Below are 22,646 nucleotides of genomic sequence, written 5' to 3'. Positions count from 1 at the left end.
TCTGATAATACAATGGATGCAAAGTCATGTGGCTGCTCTGAATGGCCACAGGACCCGGTGGGGAGGGCAGGGCGGTGGGAGGATTCTGCTCTTTTGGAGAGAGAGACAGGTTGGTAAAGCTTTCCTGTCACCCTTCCGGTAAAATTGTGGCTGGGGGAAAAACATGAACTATCAACAAAAATATACAAGATTCCCTTTCTTGTTTCTTCTACTTAAGTTATTCTTGGGTAATTCTGCACACATACCCCCAAGTTATGTACAATGCTGTTCAAATGACAGGATCCCAGGAATGAACACATCAACTGTCCAACATTGGCAATTACCCAAACCTCATTTTCAAACCATTATTAGAGAAAGAGGTTGATGGAAGTCATAGATTTGTTTAACTAAATTTTAGGTACTTACACAGATGTGCAGAAATTATCTACAAAGAATGGCCACAAGACAAAAATACATTTATACTCAAATTACAAGGAATCTTTCCAGTCATTGTAAACTTTTTTAATTATTGCTTTCTGAATGATAAATTGTATAATAAATTATGAAGGATTATCATTGAAAAAATAATTATGACTACATAATAGTCTTAGTAATGGGAAGGCTATGCAAACATATCCACACATATATTCAAAATACACAGGGGCAAATATATAGACACAGGTGTAAATAAGTATATATATATATGGCCTTTGCCTTGTTCATGCCCTGAGATTTCAGTAACTTTGGAGTTCCTTCTTTAATTCCAGAGGTGAGGGGAAACCATTTGCTGTCGAGAGAGCTTTGCAGAGCTGGGATTATGTACAAGCAACTTCCTACAGGCACCCTGACTCACCAAGTCATAACTTAGGAAACAAAATAAGTGTTTTCTGAAAATCTTAAGGATCCATTGGTTCGACTGTTTCTTGTTTGACCTTTACAGGTACCAGAGGTAGTGGGTTGCTGGGAGGCAACTTCATGAGGGGTAGATCTGATGACTCATAAAGGCTGCACCCTGAGGAGAGGAGTCCATTCCCCATGTTTCTTTGCAAAGACACTTTCAGGCCAGTTTCTTCTTTCTCTTTTCTGACCACGGCCAGAATTTCCTTCTCCACTACAGAGATCACACTGATGTCATCTTCCACGTCCTCGAGCCGGTCAGCATTGTCACTGATGTCAAACTTCTCGATTTCTTCATTGATTCGGGTCAGATCTTCCAAGGGCAGCCCGGGCGCCGGGGCCGCAGCGCAGTTCCCTTTCAGGTGAACCTTGAGGCTACAGAGATGGATGTAGTTCTTGTGGCACTGGGAGCACTTGTGGGGCCGCTCCCGGGTGTGCAGACGCTTGTGCAGTTTCAGGTGCACAAACTGGGTGAACTTGGCAGGGCACACCTTGCATTGGTATGGTTTCTCTCCAGAATGGAGTCGCAGGTGGGTCTTGAGATTGCTGGTGCTGCTAAATCGCTTGTGGCAGACCTACAGTGTAGGGGAGGAGAGAGACAGCAGGGAAGGGAGACAGGAAGGCCAGAAGATTAAGAGTTGCCAATGGGAGGGGCAGGCTTACAGGCCAACGCCCAGCAACCTAGGAAGTGAGAAGCCTCCTTGTGGCACCTCCAGTGTGGTATTAAGCAAACGGGGATGTGGGCACACGGCACATGAGGGGCTGTTTATTTCCACTACCATTTTCCCACCCACTAGAAGCTGCCTGTGCCATCTCAAGTCATCAGCAGACACAGAGTACTGGGAAGGCCCATAGTGCCATCAGCCCAGGATGGGACAAGGCAGAATCTGGTGTTGGCTTTAACTACGGGCTGTAAAGGACATGGGAGGGTGACTCACAGACATTTTCTACAAAGGTCAGAAGGTCTACCCAGAAAATACTGCGCACCTGGCATTCATGTGGCTTTTCTCCCGTGTGTACCAGGTAGTGTTTCTGCAGGTGGGCGAGCTGAGTAAAGCCCTTGTTGCAAGTCTGACACTTGAAAGGCCGTTCTCCACTGTGCACTCTCAGGTGGACCTGGGAAGAAGCCACATGTGTTAGCTCTGCCCTCAAGCTGGCTCTGAGACCTAACATTTCTGCTCCAAGACTCAAGTGTTGATGCAAATATCTTAAGAAAAGCATCAAGACAGTCTTAAAAAGAAGAAATCTTCATGTTTTCAGAACGGTATTTTTCTTAAAAGCACAAAAATCACAGGCTCGCAGGGAGTTTCACCTCATCTTCTAGTCCAAACCCCTAATTGTTTTATTATTCAGAAGAAAATCAGGAGAAGGGAAGTCACTTGTCCAAAGTCAAAGAGCTAGAAGTGGCAAAAGCCAGGCAGAATCCATACCCACTATCCCCAACCGGGGGTTCATACTACTGCAAATGCAAGCAATACCCCATGGGAAGCAAGCTAAATACAAACACAAGCACGCACTCACAGCCCCTTGGACTGCTCTCTCTCAAGGCCTACCTTCAGATTGGAGAGCTGGCCGAAAGTCTTGGCGCAAACGTTGCATTCGTACTTGATCTTGCCGTTCTGCTTCTTCAGCGGGTAGGGAAGGGTCTTGTAGCCGGTCATGTTTCTCTTGTTTTTAATGAGATTCATGGCTTCGTCGCTGCTGGGGGCTGCCATCGCTGCTGAGGTAGCTTTGGGCTGCACCACATGTTCTGCTGTGGCGGCTGTTCCCGCCGTGGGAGACCCGCTTGTGGGGCTACAGGCCTTGTCCTTCATGCTGGCGGCGGCCCCGGTAAGGGAGAAGGCACTGTGGGGCGCCGGGACAAGCACCTCCCTGGGATGCTCTGGCTGGAGCAACCTCCGGGCTCCATCTGAGGGCAGCGAGCTCGGGAGAGAAGTGGGGTTGAGCATGGGGTGGGGCAGGCTGCCCCCACCGAGGAGATTGCTGTAGACAGGGCACAGCCTCGGCAAGAGGCCGAAGTTGTTGATGCCATTCATGCTGCTCACAGCGCTCAGGCCATTGCAATTCATGCCATAGGGGGGCAAGAGGAACTTGGGGTAGTGAGCGTTGTACGAGGGGATGAAAGCTGGCGGGAGGTGGGGCAGGGGTGCATAGCCAGGGTAGGAGCCCAAACCTTCCGTGCCGTAGGGCGTGTTCAAGTAAGCGTAGGAGTCCCGGTGCTCTTGAGAGCCGGGGCCCACAGGGGACACTGTATTCCCGGGGCTGCTGTGAGGGCTGGAGCTCTTGAGACTTTGGTCGGGGCTGCTTCTTGCAGAGGGGCTTGGAGTGGTGGAGGATGGAATGGGGGAGCGAGTGATGTACGTGGGTCTCTCCATCCCGTAGGCCAGGGAAGCTTTCAAAAAGTCTTCTGGCAGAGGGGCCCGGATGGGGTAAACGACCCGAGGGTAGAATGGCATTTCGGGGCTCCCATGTCTTCTAAAGTCATCGAGGTCCTTTTCTGACGTGAGGGGTGAAATGTTAGAACGGTAGAGGTCCTTTCCTTTGGAGGGGTTGGAGTCCAATTTTAGGATTTCTTTCACGCTGTACTCTCTCTTTGGGACATTCTTTGGGCAGAGTTCATTTTTCTCAGTGCTTGGTTGCTTTAGATTGCTCTGTGTTTGTGCTGAAATAAAGAAAAAGGGGTGATTACACAGAGGGCTAGAGAGAACTGAAGCAAAACTGCCAAAGTTGCTCCTTCTTCTTGAGAAAACCTGAGTACCAGCTGGCGACGCAATCGCGCACTCATTCTAGAGGCCTCTGGGCCAGTCACTCAAAAGTGCACTTCCATTTCCTCCTCAGCAAAATGGGGACAATGGCAGCATGGACAGAACAAACAGCAGCCTTGGATGATTGGATGATTCTGTTTTCATTAGTACAGACCTTATGATAGAAAACTGCTGTTTAAGCTGGAGTAAGACAGCCTATGTTGGATGCGGTGGCTCTCGCCTGTAATCCCAGCAGTTTGGGAGGCCGAGGTGGGCAGATCACCTGAGGTTGGAAGTTCAAGACCAGCCTGACCAACATGGAGAAACCCCCTCCCTACTAAAAATACAAAATTAGCTGGGTGTGGTGGCGCACGCCTGTAATCCCAGCGACTTGGGAGGCTGGGGCAGAAGAATCACTTGAATCCGGGAGGTAGAGGTTGTGGTGAGCTGAGATTGTGCCATTGCACTCCAGACTGGGCAACAAGAGTGAAACTCTGTCTCAAAAAAGAAAAAAAAAGAAAAAAAAAAGCTTCCATTTTAATGGAGTGGAAAAATACTGGGGTGGGGACCCTGTCATAGGTTAATAAAAGTCTTTCTGATGCTCATGGTTTACCTAAAGGAAATCAGCATACCCTGAGAACTAAATGTGAAAGATTAAGACTCATTTCAAGTAATACACAGTCATCAATTTTCGCCTCTACTCTTGTTGAATACGAATTTGATAAAGCCCTGTTCAAACTGCCTATGCCAAGGAGCTTAGCGAAGTGAATACCACCTCCCTCGCAATGTGCAGACAGCCTAAGCACTTCACCAAGGCTCTGTCTGGTCTAGCCAGGATCCCAGCAGTGCTGGCCCCTGGAGTCACAAGGCGTGACAGTCACCTCTGCCAAACCACAATAGGTACTTCCTGAGCCAGTTCAATTACTTAGCGCACCCAAGAAAACAGAACAGGCTAAGAGGAAAGCACTTATTCCCAAAGACGGCACGTTATTACTTGGTAAAGATACTATTTAGGAACAGCAGCAATGAGGACAGTTCTAGACTATCCCTGCCACAGTCAGCCCTGTCTCCTCGCTACACAATAAATTATGCCTTCAGGAAAAAACGCCCATCTGGGCAGGGAAAACTGAAAATTCCCTGCTCAGCCTTGCCTGGAAACCAAAAGTAAAACATACGATGTTTAGTTTGAGCTCTGATTATTGGAGGGCAGTCACTCAAGCCAGGACACCTGCCCTAGGAACGCACTGAAGGCATTGGCTGTCGATGTGTGGAGATGCCTTCAGAGGCAGCAGGTTTGGGGGATCGCGCTGAAGCCTTTGTGCAAATATCCTTCATCGTCTAAAAAATGTCCCTGCTTGAATTTGGTCGAGAAAGAACTCCAGGCTTGCTATCTGACAGGTCTAGAAAGGAACTCTGTGAAACTCCAGAACTGAACCCTTCAAATGTATTCTCTAGACTGACTGGCTTGAGGGATTCGATTCCAATTTGAGAGCCCCTCAGAGAATGTTATCTCCTGCCAGCTGTTATCAGTTCTTCCTGGGCGAGCCTGAAGCCCCAGAATAAACACAGAGAAGAACGCTATCAGGGGAAGATGCTGACGGGGGGGCGTGATGGAAAGCTTGCTGAGGGAGAAGCATTTCTGAAGCCACTAAACCAAAATAAATATCTCCTTATCAGGCCAATATCAGTCTTTCAGTGAGGCCCAGCAGGCAGGAAGTTCTAATTGTCACTTTTGTTTTTTAAAGCTAAAATGGTAAAGGATGAGAGAGACAACTAAGCTTGAAAACTGATAGGCAAGGCATCTCACAGCCACAGGAAGGAATTTTATGAAGGTGAAAAAGAATGATTTGGAAACATCTATATAGGTCAAATTAATAATGATTTTTAAAAATGATGCCACTCGAATAAAATGGAAATACAAAAAACTTTACCCTCATGACTTTGAGCCATTTTTAGGTGGCAAATTATGTATCTAAGTCTCATATTTTTTCCAGGGGCTTCCGTACTCCCTTGGTTCTATAATTTAACAAATAATAATAGCATAAATGTGCAATAAGCATAAAGTTTCAGTCCATCTGTGGCACTGCCCCTCACATTTAGCCAGGGATTCTTCTTAAGTACCTTAATATAATTTGAATATTAAACTGATATGAAATTTACAACTGGGCCAACAAAAAAGCCAGAATTTCAAACTTACTATGCAAAACACTTAGCACAGTGCCTAGTATATAGTAAACTCACAATAAATGTTTGCTATCTCTAATGCCTTCAGAAAAATAGATTTGCATCTTATTCTAAAAGAACATCCAGAGTGACATGTTAGCCTCCCTAAGATGCTCTACAGGTGGAAATTAGGAAGTCCATATACAGTAAAGGTGCATTTTAAAAAATCATCCTTCAGCAGCTGAGTAATCAGTGGAGCTGGTGTCATTTCTGACTCTCCCACTCAGCAGCAGCTTGAGTTAACATGAAAAAGAAAATCAAGATCTGTTTTTGTTCTGAAATCTTAAATGGCTGTAGGCGGACGGAGTCATTTCAAGAGTGAACTGCTTCTGAAGACTCCGAATGGCTTAATTATGCCGACTCACATTTTCGATCTATAATAAGAACCCCAAGACTATAAGAAAGAACCTAGAAGTTCTGCAGTAGGCAAAACAAAGTCTCTTTTCAACTGAAACTGAGAAAGCAGATTAACATTTAGAAGTCTATAATTTGGTCAACTGTTTTCTAGATGGGTTAGTTAGATAGATAGAAAAAAAATACTCCCCCCCCCCCCGCCAAATTTGGGAGGGGTAGGGGTTTCAAACTTATTAGTTCTTTTATTCCTTTTCCTTTGTTTTTAGAAAAATGCCAGTTTGTGACTTCTGGCTCCTTACTTTTCTTTCCTTTGGTTTGTTTCAAATCCCTTCTTCTCCAAACTCTACCGCCTGAACCATCACTGCCATTTAAGCCCTCATGGAGATTCTTGCACCACCTCTATTGTGCTTTAAGCAAGGAAACCCAACACAATTCATTTGGAGACACAATCTACCTATTAGGCCTGATGAAATAGTGGAAATTTTTCTGATCACAGTCTCAATCATCAGCTGCCACGCCTAAGACAACTGGTTTCACAACTGGCAGCAGGAATCTTGTTTTAATGTGACTGGTTATTGTTAACTCTCATTCTTTACTATGAATATTGGACAATGAAATGTGCTTGACAATGTTAAACCACCATTTAGAAAAAATTCTGCCAAAATAAAAGGGGATATACTGCATAAATAAAGAGGGATAAATAAAAGGTGTCATTTCACAGTATATATGACAGTTGCTTCTGAACACAAAGTAGAAGCACTTGAACCTTAAAATACTGTGCGAAACCTTTCCTTGAGGAATAAAAACACCAGGCCTTTAAACCCTTCCCTTGATTGGCACAGGGTGCGGGAAGCATGCAAAAAAGTTTCTTGGTGGTTGGTGCAAAGTCACTGGGGAAGGTCACCTCAAATGAACTGTTTAAAGAAAAGTAAAAATCAGAAGACTTTCCTCTGAACCCATGAATGATTAAACACAAGGAATGTAAGGAGACCCTTAAGCAGAAGTGGCTCACTATGTTAAGAAAGCCAGGAGGGAGCTGTGCGCTTCTCCTGAGATACACAGCTGGGATATGAGTTCCACAAAAATGCTGCTGTGCCTGTGCATTTGTCATTTGTTACTAGGTCCTCAGCACTGGGCCTGGCATACACAGATGCCAAAATAGCCGAATAGCTCCTGGGAGGCTCAGCCCTAGGGATATGACAGAGTCTCCAGAGTCTCGGGGAGTGCTGAAGAGACATGAGGGAAAAGAACTGCCACCTTTTTGGTCAGGACCTGATTAGACCCATCAAGCTGGAACTGGGGAACTGGGAGCCAGTTCTTTTCCTGAAGCTCAAGGGTAACCTGTTGTGTAAGGACCCCAAACACACGACCTCCCCTCCAGGGGAGGTCCTGATGCTTTTATAGCCCCAGATTTTCAGAAAACTGCAAACACAATCTTGCAATCTTAAGGGAGATCAAGTAAAAATGAAGTGTGGAATGAATACCAAATAACCATACAGTTGGATTATATATGACTAGGGTAAGTACTTGGCTTGTTCATTGGTCCTAAAATCAAAGTCAAAATTCCAATTTATGTTAACATTGATATTTATTCCAAATGTCTCAAAGGTGAAAATGAGAACTAAAACAATTTAGCCTTCCGGTAAAGCAAACGGATATACTTATCAATAATTGGTAAACCTGGGTAAAGGGTAAGTTGAAATTCTTTGTCCTTTTCTTAAAATGTTTTAAGTCTGAAATGATATCAAAACCAAAAGTTACAAAAACTTCAGCATCTAGTCTTAACTTCTAAACCAAAAGGAACTGTTTTTTAAAACTGCTAATAAGATTTAGTGGTCTAACCAAGAATACCCAACCATAGTTACAGCAGAGGTTAGAATCTTATGGCAATTCTTAAATTGCTCAGAGATCACTTGAGAATGACCAAGATGATGCAGCCCTCTGCAGAGAAAGGTCATGACAGCAATTTTAATCAAATAAAAGAAGTAAAAGCACATAAACCTAAGGAATTGAGAATTTGTTAAGATAAAGTGATAGGTGGCTACTATAATACTGATCAAGAGATCAGATAGTTTTTTTACTGTAAGGAAGGAAGCTAAGATATAAAATCTTTACGGTTATTCACTTAGAATAATATTGAAAAATTATGACAAAGTTTTTCTAGCAATGATCTTACAATGTTCCACATCAGAGCCTAACTGTACACTCAAATGTACATCTATAAATATTTTGATGCAGTCTAAGCCCTGCCAAAGCACCACAGATGAGGGCTATACCTTGCATACGCAGCATGTCTGGGCCAATCCCTGTAATTCTCCCAACTGCTTTTGGATAAATTAGAATTGGACATATATTTCTTCCTGTAACGTCCTGAATTCAAAACTCAAGGTAGCTCCTCATATATATATATATATATATATATATATATATATATATATTTTTTTTTTTTTTAATTATCAAGTTTCATAATAGTTAATAGGGACTCAAAAAATGTTTTTCCTCTTCCTAGTCCCTAGCTTAAGCCACCTACTTCATCCAACACATGACGACGCCGTATAATTAAACAACATGTTATTAGTTCACAGGGGCAGAACCGACATTACTGGCATTTTTTATTTTTTTGTTCGGTAATCCACTTACTGAGATTCATCATTGTCAGCTCTCCAGGATAAGGGTAGTGAAGCCTTTCTGCAAAGTCCCGACAATACCACACAAGAAGTTCCTGGTTGGCAGGGATGGGCTTAATGGTGTAGAAGTAGATGTTCATCCCGTTCTGACACGCAGCCAGGTTTTGCTCCCGGGGAGAGTGTGCTGGATTCACATAGCGCATCCAGTTGCTTTTCTCTTCATTAAAGCCGTCAATGAAGTGGTGAAGCTCCCCTCTGGAATAGATCTGTCCAAAAGAGAAGACAGGCATGTAAAAGGAAGTCAGACCCAAAGCTCCCCAGCACCTCTCAGAATAAACACAGCCAGTACCGTGTGTGATTTCTGATCCCCTACTGCCTAGTTAGAAAAAGGATCAAATCAGTTTAGCCAGAATAGTCTTGAATCAGCAGAAATCAGGACGGAAACAGGTAAGGCACACTTTGTCAGTTACCTTTTCCATTTCAGTTTTATCGTCTTTTCATGTTCGGGAAAATAACAGAAAAATGAAACACAAATGTTCATTTAAGGAGCTGCCTCAAACCGATTAACCCACCACAGAGTACTACTTTTGCTACTGCAGTGAATGGCAAATGGGCGATGCTACTGACTTCAGTTCCGATTATGCTGACTTTTAGTGCTTTGAGTCACTGGGTAGAAGACCAAGCTGGCTGACGACGTCAAACTGAGTCTCAGCTTTTTCTATGGCCTCTGTACTCGCCGTTTCCTACACCCCCGCCCAAGGCTTCAACTATGCAAACATCCTCCACCCCCAACCCTCCAAGTCCTAAAGTAACACTTGTTCATATGAATACTTGGAACCTTGCCTTTTTGTGGAAACACTGGGTGGGGCAAAGGTGAACTTCACCTGCCATAACAAAGCGAACACTGGGGCAGCAGCCAGAATTTGACAGTCTATTACTAAGAAGTCACTTTTCCTCTTGATAAACATGTCCAGACTTGCACTTTCCTTTCAATGCAAAGGAGGGAAGGGAACCCCTTATCTGGGAGGAGGCTGGCTAAAACACCACACACAGAGCCATAGGCGTGTGTTTTTGGAAAAAGAACAGGAAGAAAGTATGTTGTTCCTTAAAGGCAACACAGAATGAAGAATTTGAAGTTTGTCCTAGAGTGATACTACTTCTGGTTAACAGATGCACTCAGGCTACTTGGCAAAGAGGCAGAGGAAGAAGAAAAATTAAAACGTACACTCTTACTGAAACTATAAACCCACTCCTTATCCTTCCACACAAAGTCTTCTGTCTCCCTCTTTTTAGGAGGTACCACCTTTACTTTAGACTTTAAGAAATTTCCTTATACATATACAATCAGTCAATACCTAGTGTGATCTGCGACTTGCAGTCTCCAAGCAGTAGTAAGGCACTGTTCGTAGCAGGAATTTTGTACTCACTGGACAGCAGGTTATTGCTTTTCCTTACTCACGTACCGACTATGCTAGTCCACAGATAGTTTCTGTATTTCGCTCAAACGTTATCAGAAATAAAAAGGAACTCTGTCCCTTTAACACAGGCGGTAAACACCAGAATCACTTTCTTTTAAGAGTAACTTCCTGTAAATTGTGAAGGGGGAAATACATGTGGCTTCATCAAAGCAGCTTGTGAGAGCTTTTGCGGTGTGTTTTGTTAAGAGAAAATGGAACAAGGCTGGGTGAATTCTGCTATCAAGAGGGGTTTTCAAGTTTGTTTACTCTGATGTGCAAACTTCCAGGAACATGGGGTTCCATCGCTCTTGTACTCTTCGCTGGTGCGGAAACTGCTTTCTAAAGCTACGGGTATGTTGATTCCAGTTAGCCTTCCTCGGACTGCAATTTACTGTATCCTCATTTAAAAACAGCAATGTCGGTGCCATGAAGTCACTGACACACAATAAAATAAAATAACGCATACGTAAAATGAACACCGTGTCCTACCACCTTCCTGCACTTCCATATATTATCTAGAAGATTAAAATGCGCTGATTCATAGTACAGTTACAAGAAATGTCACTGGTTTCTCAACTTGAACATCCCTTCTTTGGCTGTGTAATTTGCATGAAACTTTTTCTTTCCTCACAACAGATGTTCATATTCCTGCCAGAAAAAACGAGATGTTCTACAATATCCTTTGCATGTGAAAGCCTGATTCAAATAAATCCTCCCAAGGAAAGCCTTTCAGTTACTTATAGTGAATCTTTAAATGAAACAGGGAACTGGACAGTGAGGGGAGGTTCTTAGGTGCTTCTGGCCTTTTCTCAAAATAATCACACATTAATGAGACTTATGCTGGATTGTCTTAATTCAGACCTTTAACTCCAAGAACTATGCACCTTTGCGGCTCACTTCTGAGAAGACGTTATTGACAATAAAGGCAAAAATGCACTCATAGTTCCACCATTGTAAGTCAGGTGATTAATATTTTAAGGAGGAATAATTATTAAATAAAAATTGTGAGCACATGATTCTTAGTGAATCTGTAACTATCCTCTTTTGCTTGGGAAATAGTAAGATAAATTTCTAAAAATGAAAAACTTCCTGGATTAAAAATATTGTTTCTTAGGAATAGCTTCTTGTCCGAATGATATAATTGTTCTAGGCAAAAATGCCAGCGAAAGCAAGCATAACATAATTTTTGTTATCATGCAGCTGTTTCTTTTTAAAGAATTCAAATAATGTACATTTCATGTAAGTATGCACAAAAAAACGCTTACTAAATTCTTTATCTTCAGAGGAAACTAAATATCCCTAAGACATCTATGAGAAGAAGGAAAGCAATCTGACTTTTTTCTGTTCACTGCTAATCCAGGCTTTTATTCAAGGATTCCATCTAATTAGTTCACCTCTAGGGGCCTTTCTAACCCTAATATAGCAAAGGAAATTGTACTGGCTAGATCTTTTGGTTGGATGCTATAGGAAAGCTTATCATCTTGCATATGACTGCTAAGCATTTTCCTTATGCTATAAGATAATTAACCTATTGTCAAATGGAATCGTTTTACCATGCACATGTATTTAAATAGGACTAGTTCTGTGGTCCTCCATTCCCCTCAACCCATCTTTCAGCTATCCTTCCTTAATGGCATTTACTTTTAAGGTAATTCATTTGTGTCATTCCTGGCTGGGCGCGGTGGCTCTTGCCTGTAATTTCAGCACTTTGGGAGGCCAAGGCGGGCGGATCACGAGGTCCAGAGATGGAGACCATCCTGGCCAACATAGTGGAACCCCGTCTCTACTAAAAATACAAAAATTAACTGGGCATCATGGCGCGCACCTTAGTCCCAGCTACTCGAGAGGCTGAGGCAGGACAATTGCTTGAACCTGGGAGGCGGAGGTTGCAGTGAGCCGAGATCGCGCCACTGCACTCCAGCCTGGCGACAGAGCGAGACTCCATCTCAAAAAAAAAAAGGATAATTCATTTGTGATAACTCTTCCATTCAATTAAAATTAAGTCAGCAAGAAATCAAAAAGGGGTGAAATCTAAGGCTTGGTGACTCATTACTACTTCCTTGCAGAGAAATGCAAATGAACCTATCCTTAAAGCAAGCAACAAACTGTTTCCTTTCATTACAAAGCTCTAATGAATTGCAAAAATCAAGATTCACATATAGCCCGTATCTCCATCACTTACCACCTACAGGTCAAACATTTAATCGGTTTCATCACATTTGTTCAGAATTCCCTGTGTCCGTGGGGATGCTGGATACTTATGGGTGAACCCCAGCATTTCTCAGCACAGGATGAGAAATGTGAGCCACCCTGCTCTTTTAGCTCCATTTTTTCCTAACATTTAATGGGTCTGAAGAAATTTCCCTTACTTACCCTCCAAAAATATTTCCTGTTGGCGTTCTTGGGAACTGTGTCATTGGTGTAGATTTCACCTATTAGGGGTCCAAAACGTGTGCCCTTTGGTATGTATTCTTTACTCATCACTCCAATAACCTAAACAGGAAAAAACACAGGAAACAATTACTTTAACTATAAAATGTTAATCAATCTTTTCAATTAAATAAATTGGACTGTCAAGTAGTAATACAACTAACAATGATAAAATTTTGATAAGTAAACAGACATTAATGATGCCTACATAATTAACAAGTTTCACCATGGGGGAGACGATCTTTTAAAGTCTGAGATCATAAGCAAATACTCAACCAAGCATTAAAACAGTCTAGGAGATTATTGTCTGGTAATACAGGATCTTTTATTTTTATCATTACTTTTTATGCTAGAACAGTGAAGATAACCATTCTCTTTTAGAATGAGAATAAGACACTGCAGAATTAGATGGTCAAGATTAGACCATTTCAGCCTGTTCCTAGTTTCCTATTTCTCATTCTCCCTCAAACCATAAGCATAGTGTGCTTGAGGGGAATAAAATAGTTTTGACCTCAGAAACCAAAATAATGTTCTTTGGTTGTTCCATAACAGCCTAAGGAACCAGAAACCAAATGCATTATGTTTTTTTCATTCCAGATGAGGTTTGTGTGTGTGTGTGTGCTTGTTTTTTTTTTTCATAGCTTGTATATTCTCTTTAATAAGAGATCTTTCAAGTAACTTTGTTCTTCTCTGGCCTTCTACTTTGTTCTTCTCGAGTCTTCTACTCAAGAGTGGTCAAAGGCCCTGTGTGTGTGCGTGTGTGTGTGTGTGTGTGTTTGTGTTTTAAAGACAAGGTCTCCCTCTATCACTCAGGCTGGAATGCAGTGGCTTGATCTTAGCTCACTGCAGCCTTGACCTCCTGGGATCAAGAGATCCTCCCACCTTAGCCTCCTGAGTAGCTGGGACTACAGGCATGCACCATCACACCCAGCTAATTTTTGTTGTTATTGTTGAGAAAGGGTCTCACCATGTTGCCCAGCCTTGTCTCAAACTCCTGGACTCAAGCGATCCTCCCACCTCGGCCTCCCAAAGTGCTGAGATTACAGGCTGAGCCACCATGCCTGGCCAAAAGCCCTCCTTTGAAATTAAGTTTATACTGAGGAAAGCTGTAGGTTCTAAGATCTGAGGAAATGACCTCAGACTGGATGCATCACACATTTTACTTTGTGGGGCCTTGCTAAAGAAACATGTTAACTATACCAGTTCCTCCTTAATAATAAATTTCTCTTTGAGTGGGTAAAAAAATCACCAACCATGAATCAGGAAGCAATTCGTCACTATTCAATAGAACTCCTCTGTGAGTAGTCCTTTACAACAGTTTGCAGTTACAGTTTTGTTTTGGTTTTTATTCTCTCACTTTCCTAGTTTTATTTTCTTCTCATTCAAGATAGCCTACCAATCACTTGACCGAATTCTTTACTAAAATGGACCAAGGAGGAGGGAGTGGTAATAGATGATAATGTTTATTTTCCAGTTTTTATATCCCCAGTAGCTCCTGTACATTTGTGTACCTGAAATGGTAGACTCAAATATGTGAATCGATCAATGCACAAAGATTGTTCACAGTGGAATCTACAATTTTGGTTATAATATACACCAGCAGTTCCTCATTAAGTCTCATCAATAATTTAAACCTCTATTTAAATAGATATGGCACACCTACATGCCTGTGACAGACTAGCTTTTCTCATTTAAGTGTCTTATCAGCCACTTAAATGGCTTTTTTTTTTCTAAAACAATTTAGTATTCAATATACAAATCAATGAAGCATACTCAGACTGGAAAGAGAAAAAAAGAAAATTTTCCTACACCTAACATAAGTTGAAACAAGAGTGTTATTTTTGGTCCTTTAAGAATTTCTGTCAGAGAGCTGAAAAAAGCAGATGTTCATTTCATCCTCCTCCTCTGCCTTCATTTACATCTATCTGCCCTTTTAATCACCGTTTGTCATTATTGGTATTTGTTGGCAGTAAAACTACTGGGGACAAGAGCATCTCAGAGCAGTCTTGAGATATAAATATATATATTTAAAGCTTTAGTAGACTTATTCAGAGGCTCATTGTTTTGGACATATTATTATTGAATCTAATTAATTTGGAAAATTAATGGAATTGAATTCTATGACACGCAAATCATTTAACATTCATATTTCAGTGATTATTCCATAATATTAGAATGACAAACAGGAAAAACAAATCATGCCATTTGTTGGTGAGCCAATAATTAGCAGTTGATATTTTCAACATATCTACTTTACAGCAGTAATTTTAAGAAAGGCACTTAACTGGTTCATCAACTTTGTTTTAAATTATAGTCTCTTAAAGATGGTGTCTTGGGAGTCAGAGCTTGATTACCAACAAGGAGCACTGCACTGAGGTCGTGGTTCTTCTTCCAAATTGCCATTCTTTTACAGAGTGGGCCTCTAGGTTTTCAGTTATCAATCTTGCACACATTTTCTTGTGCCAAAAAGAAGTCAGCTAGAAAGCATAAGCTACCCAATACCTATTTGAGCACAGCTATGGACTTGTCACCAGTGAGCTATAAAGCAGCACCGGAAGTAGCTCTTGCCATCTCTAACCTTACAAATTCAATTCAACAGGCAAGACAGGAGAACAATTAAAAAGAGAAGGCTCTGTGGTAGAAGAGAGGTCTATGATAATCCTCAAACCCCAGACAAATTAAAGAGCTTCAATATTAGGTTATCATTAGGAAAGGGACAGAGCCCTAATATTTTAAATTTCAATTACATACAGTGCTATAGGGCACATACAAATTCACACCTATAGATAAAGATACAAAATCATAAAATTTCAAAACTGGAAGGCACTTACAAACCACCTATATCCATTCTAAGTCTAGTGTTCTAATATACAATAAACATCATTTCAAATGCACATCTGAGACATTATTCACAGACGCCATAAAAGCTGAAACTGACTATGGTGCTTGTCCAGGTAACTTTGGAGGGGGAACAGGAACCAGGACTGTTTTTAAAGGGAAGTGAAAAACCAAGTACTAAGTCTCCCTCTGGTCCTAGAAAGATCCAGAATGTGCATCTTAGACTACCCATCTCCCTGACCCATAATTTGTAACAGTTTATCTTTGAACCAAGCAAATATTAAGGAGGAACCTGGTGTGTACCTTAAACTTTACAGTGCTAAAAAGACAAAGAATGTGTTCACCTAACTCAAGAAGGAAACTTCACTGGAACTGACCAGGGTCCTAAAGAATTGCTGCTGGGGACAGGCCGCTCTGTGCCTTCTATAAACTTAACAGCAAGAGGACACCGGGCTTCAATACCTCCCTGCTTCACCTGCTCCCACAGAAGCTCTTTATGTGCGGTACAGACCCCTCCACCACTTGAGCAGATTTGTCTCTGTCTGTGGCCTCAGTTACAGAACACACCCTGCCATCCACAGTTTCCACAGCTTCCGGACAAAACATAGGGCTTCTTTTCAATTTTACACAATGAAGGAGATTTTACAGTTTAGGATGGGTTGAGTTGGAGTGCTTAATGGAAGGCTGATAACAAGGACAATATAGGTTTTTTTTTTTGTTTTTTTTTTTTTCCAAATTCCTTCTTTAGAGAGTATGCAAACAGACACACACAGCAGTGGGTTTGAAGCAGAAACTATATCCAAGTCTAAATGTCATCTGATCATCCTCTCCCCAAATTACATTAAGATCATTTAAATTACTAGCTATCTCTTTTCCCCCCGCGAATCCCACTCTACAAGAATGACTCGTTAGATTATAATTCTGTTTTGACCATATGAATGTTTGTCTTGAGAGGACTAGAACTCAGTAGTGACCAAGACCTTCAGCCTGCAATCAACCCATTTTTATTTTATTTTATTTATTTATTTAGAAACAGGGTTTCGCTCTTGTTGCCTGGGCTGGAGTGCAATGGCATTTATTTACTTATTTATTTTGAAACAGAATTTCACTCTCGTTGCCTGGGCTGGAGTGCAGTGGCACGATCTCGGCTCACTCCACCTCCCAGGTTCAAGCAATTCGCCTACCTCAGCCTCTCAAGTAGCTGGGATTACAGGCGCCCACCACCATGCCTGGCTAATTTTTGTATTTTTAGAAGAGATGGGGTTTCACCATGTTGGCTAGGCTGGTCTTGAACTCCTGACCTCAGGTGATCTGCCGTCCTCAGCCTCCCAAAGTGCTGGGATTACAGGCGTGAGCCACCGCGCCCGGCAATCACCCCATTTTTTAAAAGGAGTGAAGTGAACAAAGTTGTTTGGAGAAGGTTTCCTTTTTCATTATCTTTCTATTAAAGGAGACATGGTGATGCCTTGGTACATCATTTCTCAAATAAAAGGCAGCATGAAGAGAGAATTGCATGTTATGGTGAGATACTTTTTACAGATGGCTTGAGTTAATAATGGACTTCGATCAGAATGGACACCAAGGGAGTCCTCACGATCTGTCTGATGTTTATCAGCCACGATACAGGGAGGTGAGACTCACAGAGCCGCAGTGCCTCTTGAGTGCAAGCAGTCTCAACCGAGGGCAGAAACTCTACAGGGTAACGCTTCCAAAATATAAATGCTTGAACTGATTTTTCTGTAGTCAAGTAGTCATAAGAGATTATTTCAGGAGGACAAGGGGAAAACCCCCATAAAAGAATAACCCATCAGTTTAAAACATTTTCAAAGTTTTGAATAGTAGGTCTATATTTGATTTCAGTTCTGGAAATAGGAAGTAAGAACAGTTTTTCATTAAAGGTGCAGAATGATTCTAAACCCAATCTAAAAATGAGGGTCAAGATCAGAAATATGATTTGTATGTTTTGTTTTAACCAAAAAAAAAAAAAAGGTGCTGACACATGGTACAAATTCATAATGAAAAATGGTCTTGTAAAAAAAAAAATTCCCCAGTATGTCAGCACAATAGCACATATTGTAACATCTTTTGCTATTTAAATGAAAACATTTAAAGAAGGGCAAGATTAATAAGTCAGATAAAAAGTACATGTAGAAAGATTCTTCCTATTTCAATGGCTCATGGAACTTAAAGAACTAACTGAATAAAGATAATGTAAACATTTCATCAATCCTTAATGTTGCCGTCCCAGAACTGGTTTGCAGCTATCCTAGCCTTAATGGCTCAACTCCACCATCCTCTTTCACCTTCTAAAGGAAGCTGTCCTTTCTCAAAGTTCAAAAACAAAGGAGAGAAACGGAAAAATAGGTACAAATTCCAGAGCAAGCTTAAGACAGTATTACATTCAAGTTTACTCCTTGCTTGACTTTATGATTAGGGTTTAAAGATATACTGTCCTCTATTCAAGTGCTTCAGTTACATGCAAGATAGGGAAATAGGATAAGAGAACCCTGACCTCTTAGGTTAGTTTCGAAGGACCTTCTTCAGGAACACAGGCATTGTCTGTTTTTTGGTTGCTTAATATATTGAAATAGGAAGTTATACATTCAGAGGGAAAAAAACACAAAATAGCTTAAGGATTGGTCTGAAATATGTTAAGATGATAACTAAAACCACAGTGACACCAAGAGGGGCCAGTGTAGCATAATCGAGAAGCACTCATTGGAGAAGTCAGAAGAACTTTGCTTCAAGTCCCCGGTCTGGCTTTACCTATATGCCTCTGGGTAAGTGACTATCTTTCTGAACCTTGAACTAAATGATCTAAGAGCATTACTTGACTTAGCTATGATTTTAAAGGAGAATGATGGAAATTGAAAAACTTAAGCTAAGAGCTGAACTGAGGATAAGAACATTATAGAATTAAAAGGCAAAGATGACCCACAGAATGGAGATTTTTATTTCAGTCCCAAAGGGCTGGACAGGGCAACACAGCACAAATGAACCTTGGGAACAGACCAATATTTGGTCAAACTTGATATGGAGAAAAAACACGCTACACTTTTTAAAGCCATAGTCAAACCTTATATACCCAAACAAATCTTACCTTCATTCCAACGGCCACGTATTGAGACACTTTCTATAAGAAGAGCATTACTTTCAGGAAGAGGTATAATTAAGGCTGACCTCTGGGGTTAAATTTTTTGGTAACATTCACGTACAACTAGAATTTAAATTTTATTTTTTATAAAATCTGCCTCCATTCACCCAGCAGCAGGGGAAAAAAGAAAGACTGAGCATCGTTGTTCTATTTAATTTTAGACAGCTGTGTCTCCCCTCACCAAAAACACTGGACTCAGACACACAAACAGGAAAGAGACAAAGCATTTCCCAGTCTCCCGGATTCCTTCAAATACTGTTCCTTAGGGAAGGGGGAAAGTGATTTGACATGGCTGTAAGGAATAGTCCCGGTAGCAAATTCTGGATTTCTACGGCCAATCATCCCCTTTCCCTACTTTCTGAAGGAAGTAATAGAATTGACAGTGCTCTGTGTTAATGGTGGTATGGGAAGTCTGCTGAGGGGTCCTTTCATTCAACTCAACCCAGTAGTAGACTAGTAAGCGCAACTACAGTAAGCCAAATTCTGAAAACAAGAGGTGGTTCTGCAAGTTATTTCACAGCTAAACATCACGCCTAGCTATAATCTTTATATAAAAGGTAAACACAAATCAGTTGCTCATTCCAAGTTTGGGTTTTCATCCCCTTTGAAACAACAAAGAGTGTACCCACTTCAGAGGCCAGTAAGGAATTGGCCTGCCAGCCCAGCCCCAGCAAAGGAGCTGCTGCAGATAAACAGTGGTTAGCTCTGAAGTCATCCAGACAGAGGACACTTTTACATGACCCCCTTTCTCGGCTTATACCATCACTTCACTTCATAAACACGTCAAAGTTTTGAGGATAGTTTTAGAAACCCAGCTAATAAAGCTGGCTTGTTAAAAAGAGTAAAGCCAACTAATTACCAAAGACAGACAAAAGAAACATTAAAATTTTTTTTTCCAAGAAAAAGTTTTCTCCCTTGATATTGTACAACAGGGACACTAGGGCCAGTGGGCCCAGAGCTTTCTTGAAGTTCACTGACAATTTCACCCACCCTATGCTGCAAGTTGCTGTTCTAAGACATGTCAATTTGCCAAAATATTTAACTGTTTACTAATTAGTACGGAACAGTTGAAGGCTGGAGGAAATGAGAAGGAAATGGTTTAGGGAAAGAGAAAGCAATGCAAGAATTGAATAGAGCAATCAATTATTTACTGATACTTACAGATTCTCAGAGGTTTTCAGAGATATACAAGGCCTCAAGGGCAAGTGGGGAGATATGGCACCAGGTCCCCAATCTTCTTGTCAATAAACCAGAGGCTTACCTCTTCACTGTTGGTGGCATATTTGAAAAGCAGATTCCTTGGTAAGGATGCCTCCGCCTGAACCGAAGTCCCGCCATCAGCACCAGAATCCCAGGGGTGGTCGTTCACAATGTATGTACACTTCTCTTCAAACTCAGCCTCTGTCCACAGAGTCATATCCGCATCCTCCATGTCCATTTTCATGGTCCCCTTGGTCCCCTCTGCCAATCCCTGAAACCTCACAGCGCTGGAGTTACACTTGGGGGCAGCCTGGAAGAGAAGGGAAAGGCCTTTAATCCCCATTGTCCCGCCGTTCCTGTGGCTCCCTCTGAGAGGCTATGACTAATACAGTAGTCTGAAGACTTTAAAAGTAGATGCAGAGTGCTTCGTACAGTTGAGTAAGAGCCAAAAAGCCGTATAAAGTAAACTGCCTTGAAAAGAAGCAAGGTTTTTAAATGCTACTCTTAGTAAAAAAAAAAAAAGAAAAAAAAATAAGAATGTGGCAACCTCACTGTGGGGAAAAGAAAAAAAAAAAGAATCACCTCTGAACAATCCCTGGCTTTACCTCTCATGGCAGAAAAATGTTCTGGGCACAGAGTCCAGTGTCCCAGAATGCCTGGGGTCATGGCCGCCAGACCCTCGGCACAGTGGAAAAGCTGCCTCAGAAAAGTGTCACAAACAAGGAGAGGAAGAGGAAGGAGCTCTGTCTGCCTCTGAATGAAGCTAAAAATGGAAAGCGCGTGTGGTGCAGGAGCGGAACCCAGCCTGCCTTTTCCAAATGGGGAAGACTGAACTTTCCCACCAGCTCCCAACGCAAAACAACTTTCAAAACAACTGCCTCCTCCCTCTGCTGCGAGCTCTCTTTCATCCTCTCACATGGAAGACTGAAAAGGGTTGCATCCTGCCAGCATCACTGAGCTACGGCCTCTTAGAAATCACTTGGACCACAGGAAAAGAGGAGGAAAAATGGGTGAAGGGGAAAACAGCCTGCAGTGTCTTCTGACTTGCAAGCATCTCATACCAAATTGAAAAGGCAGAAACAAAACATAAAACCGTTCAATAAAATTCCCTGGAGAGAATTCCTTTAGGAGCCCTCAGCTACAAATAGCACTTTCCATTTAAATCTGAAAGTGTATGAATTCCCAGAAGTCACTGATGTACTACAGTTTACTGTAACTAAAGTTATAACAAATTTAGAAGACTTAGAGGACAAGCTCTGCTTCCACTTGTACATTGATGAGGATATTCCCCCCAAATCTTCCCTCACACTCAGAAAAAAAGTGTTTTCCAAAGGCAAAAAAAGGTAAACAACTTCTGTAAGGGTTTTCTCATATAGACATGTTTGATAAAAATGAGGAATATGGGTATCATTTCCATGTAAGAATGTGTGCTTGTTCAAATGTAAACATAACATTCTGTGGAAGTCCTTCAAGGAGGTTTTTACATTCTTCCACTTCTCTAAATAGGATGCTCTTAAAAAAAAAAAGGTGGATGCAAAGTTATTTTTCTCTCAGTTATGATTTAAGCAAACCTGCTTATTTTTATTTAGTTCCAACATGTAGAGTCATGACGCCAAATACATGTTAAAAATAAAATAAAATTGAAAACTTCAGCCAACCCGGAATAGTTTGACGAGTGTGAGCTGGAACCACTACTGAAATTTCAATGAATTGGCAATTATGTCTAGAATTGAAAGGGTTAATGATTCATTAGGAAAGTCTCACAAATGTTTGACAGCACTAAGTGCACTAAAGCAGAGGCATGTTTCTACTGCGACATTAGCAAAAAAAAAAAAAAAAACATAATAATAATAAAGGAAAAGAAAAGAAAGTTTTCAGATCAATTTCAGAATTAAAAAAAAAAAAATTCAAGTTCCTTACCAAGGTCGTACCCACACGTTTTTCCAAGCAAATATCCAACATCTGAGAAAAGTCTCGTTCATCTCTACCCAGTCCACATTCTCCCCGCGTCCCCCGCCGGGCTGAGCCGCACAGACGCGCACCTCGGCGGTCCCTCCTCGCTTCGTCCGGCCGCCCGGGCGCCCGCGTCCCGGCTCCGGGCGGACAGGTGCCGCGCTCGCTGCTCTTGCCTCTCCGCAACACTGGAGGGCCGAGTGTCACGGCAGCACTGTCTGTGTTAACCGTCTGGCTTCCCCTCCCTGCTTAAGATTTCCTTAGCCACTCTGCTGCGCGAAGTGGGGGCGTGGCCAACACCACCTGGCCGAGCCCAGGGCTTTCCCCCAGATTGCTAGCACAGCCGCCGAGAGCTTCCTCTCTTCGCCTGTGTATTTCAACATTGACTTGGAATCTTCTTACTTCCCTTTGAAGGCACTTAACCTCAACGCTTACTTGGGCTCTATTGTATTCTAAACACTCCAGATCGCCCTCCTTCCTGGCGCGGCAGAATTAGGGGGCGCACGTTCCTTAAATTAAGGAAACTTAAAATTTACCTACACAGTTTCTGATTTCTCAGCTCAAATCCCCAGGTACAAAAGACACAAATCTTACTTCAAAAGAGCAAGTTAAATTGTTTTTGCAGCTAATGTAATACAGTGGAGCTGTCTTGTCCTCAAGCTGTTGTGCATGTAACGCACGTTTCCCCGCCCCCCGCCCCAAAAGTTGTAACATTCCATTTCTCCTGCTAACGTTCAAACTTGGCAGAACTAACTTTCCTCTTTTAACTATTTAGTAAATAGGGAAATAG

The 22,646-nt window shown here is 41.9% G+C and overlaps 1 protein-coding gene across 6 annotated transcripts; it reads right to left on the bottom strand.

The window, feature by feature from the left end:
* Positions 1-479: 479 nt before the first annotated feature.
* Positions 480-22,235, bottom strand: PRDM1 (PR/SET domain 1). 6 transcript variants are annotated; one of them, XM_055260274.2, is made up of 7 exons: positions 21,824-22,235; positions 19,965-20,213; positions 12,655-12,774; positions 8,838-9,090; positions 2,430-3,538; positions 1,864-1,992; positions 480-1,451 (listed from the first exon to the last, which is right to left on the bottom strand). In XM_055260274.2, exons 1-7 carry the CDS (start codon positions 21,863-21,865, stop codon positions 876-878), a joined length of 2,478 nt encoding a protein of 825 aa, XP_055116249.2. In that variant the 5' UTR covers positions 21,866-22,235; the 3' UTR covers positions 480-875. The 6 variants fall into 6 exon arrangements, with proteins under 6 accessions (XP_055116249.2, XP_055116255.2, XP_063486722.1 ...); XM_055260280.2 differs by lacking the exon at positions 1,864-1,992 and having other exon boundaries at positions 21,824-22,100; XM_063630652.1 differs by lacking the exons at positions 12,655-12,774; positions 19,965-20,213; positions 21,824-22,235 and adding an exon at positions 10,180-10,433.
* Positions 22,236-22,646: the final 411 nt, after the last annotated feature.

Source organism: Symphalangus syndactylus, chromosome 2 (assembly GCF_028878055.3).
Source record: "Symphalangus syndactylus isolate Jambi chromosome 2, NHGRI_mSymSyn1-v2.1_pri, whole genome shotgun sequence".
In the NCBI taxonomy this organism is placed as follows: domain Eukaryota; kingdom Metazoa; phylum Chordata; class Mammalia; order Primates; family Hylobatidae; genus Symphalangus; species Symphalangus syndactylus.
This window is presented reverse-complemented; position numbering and strand designations above follow the sequence as displayed.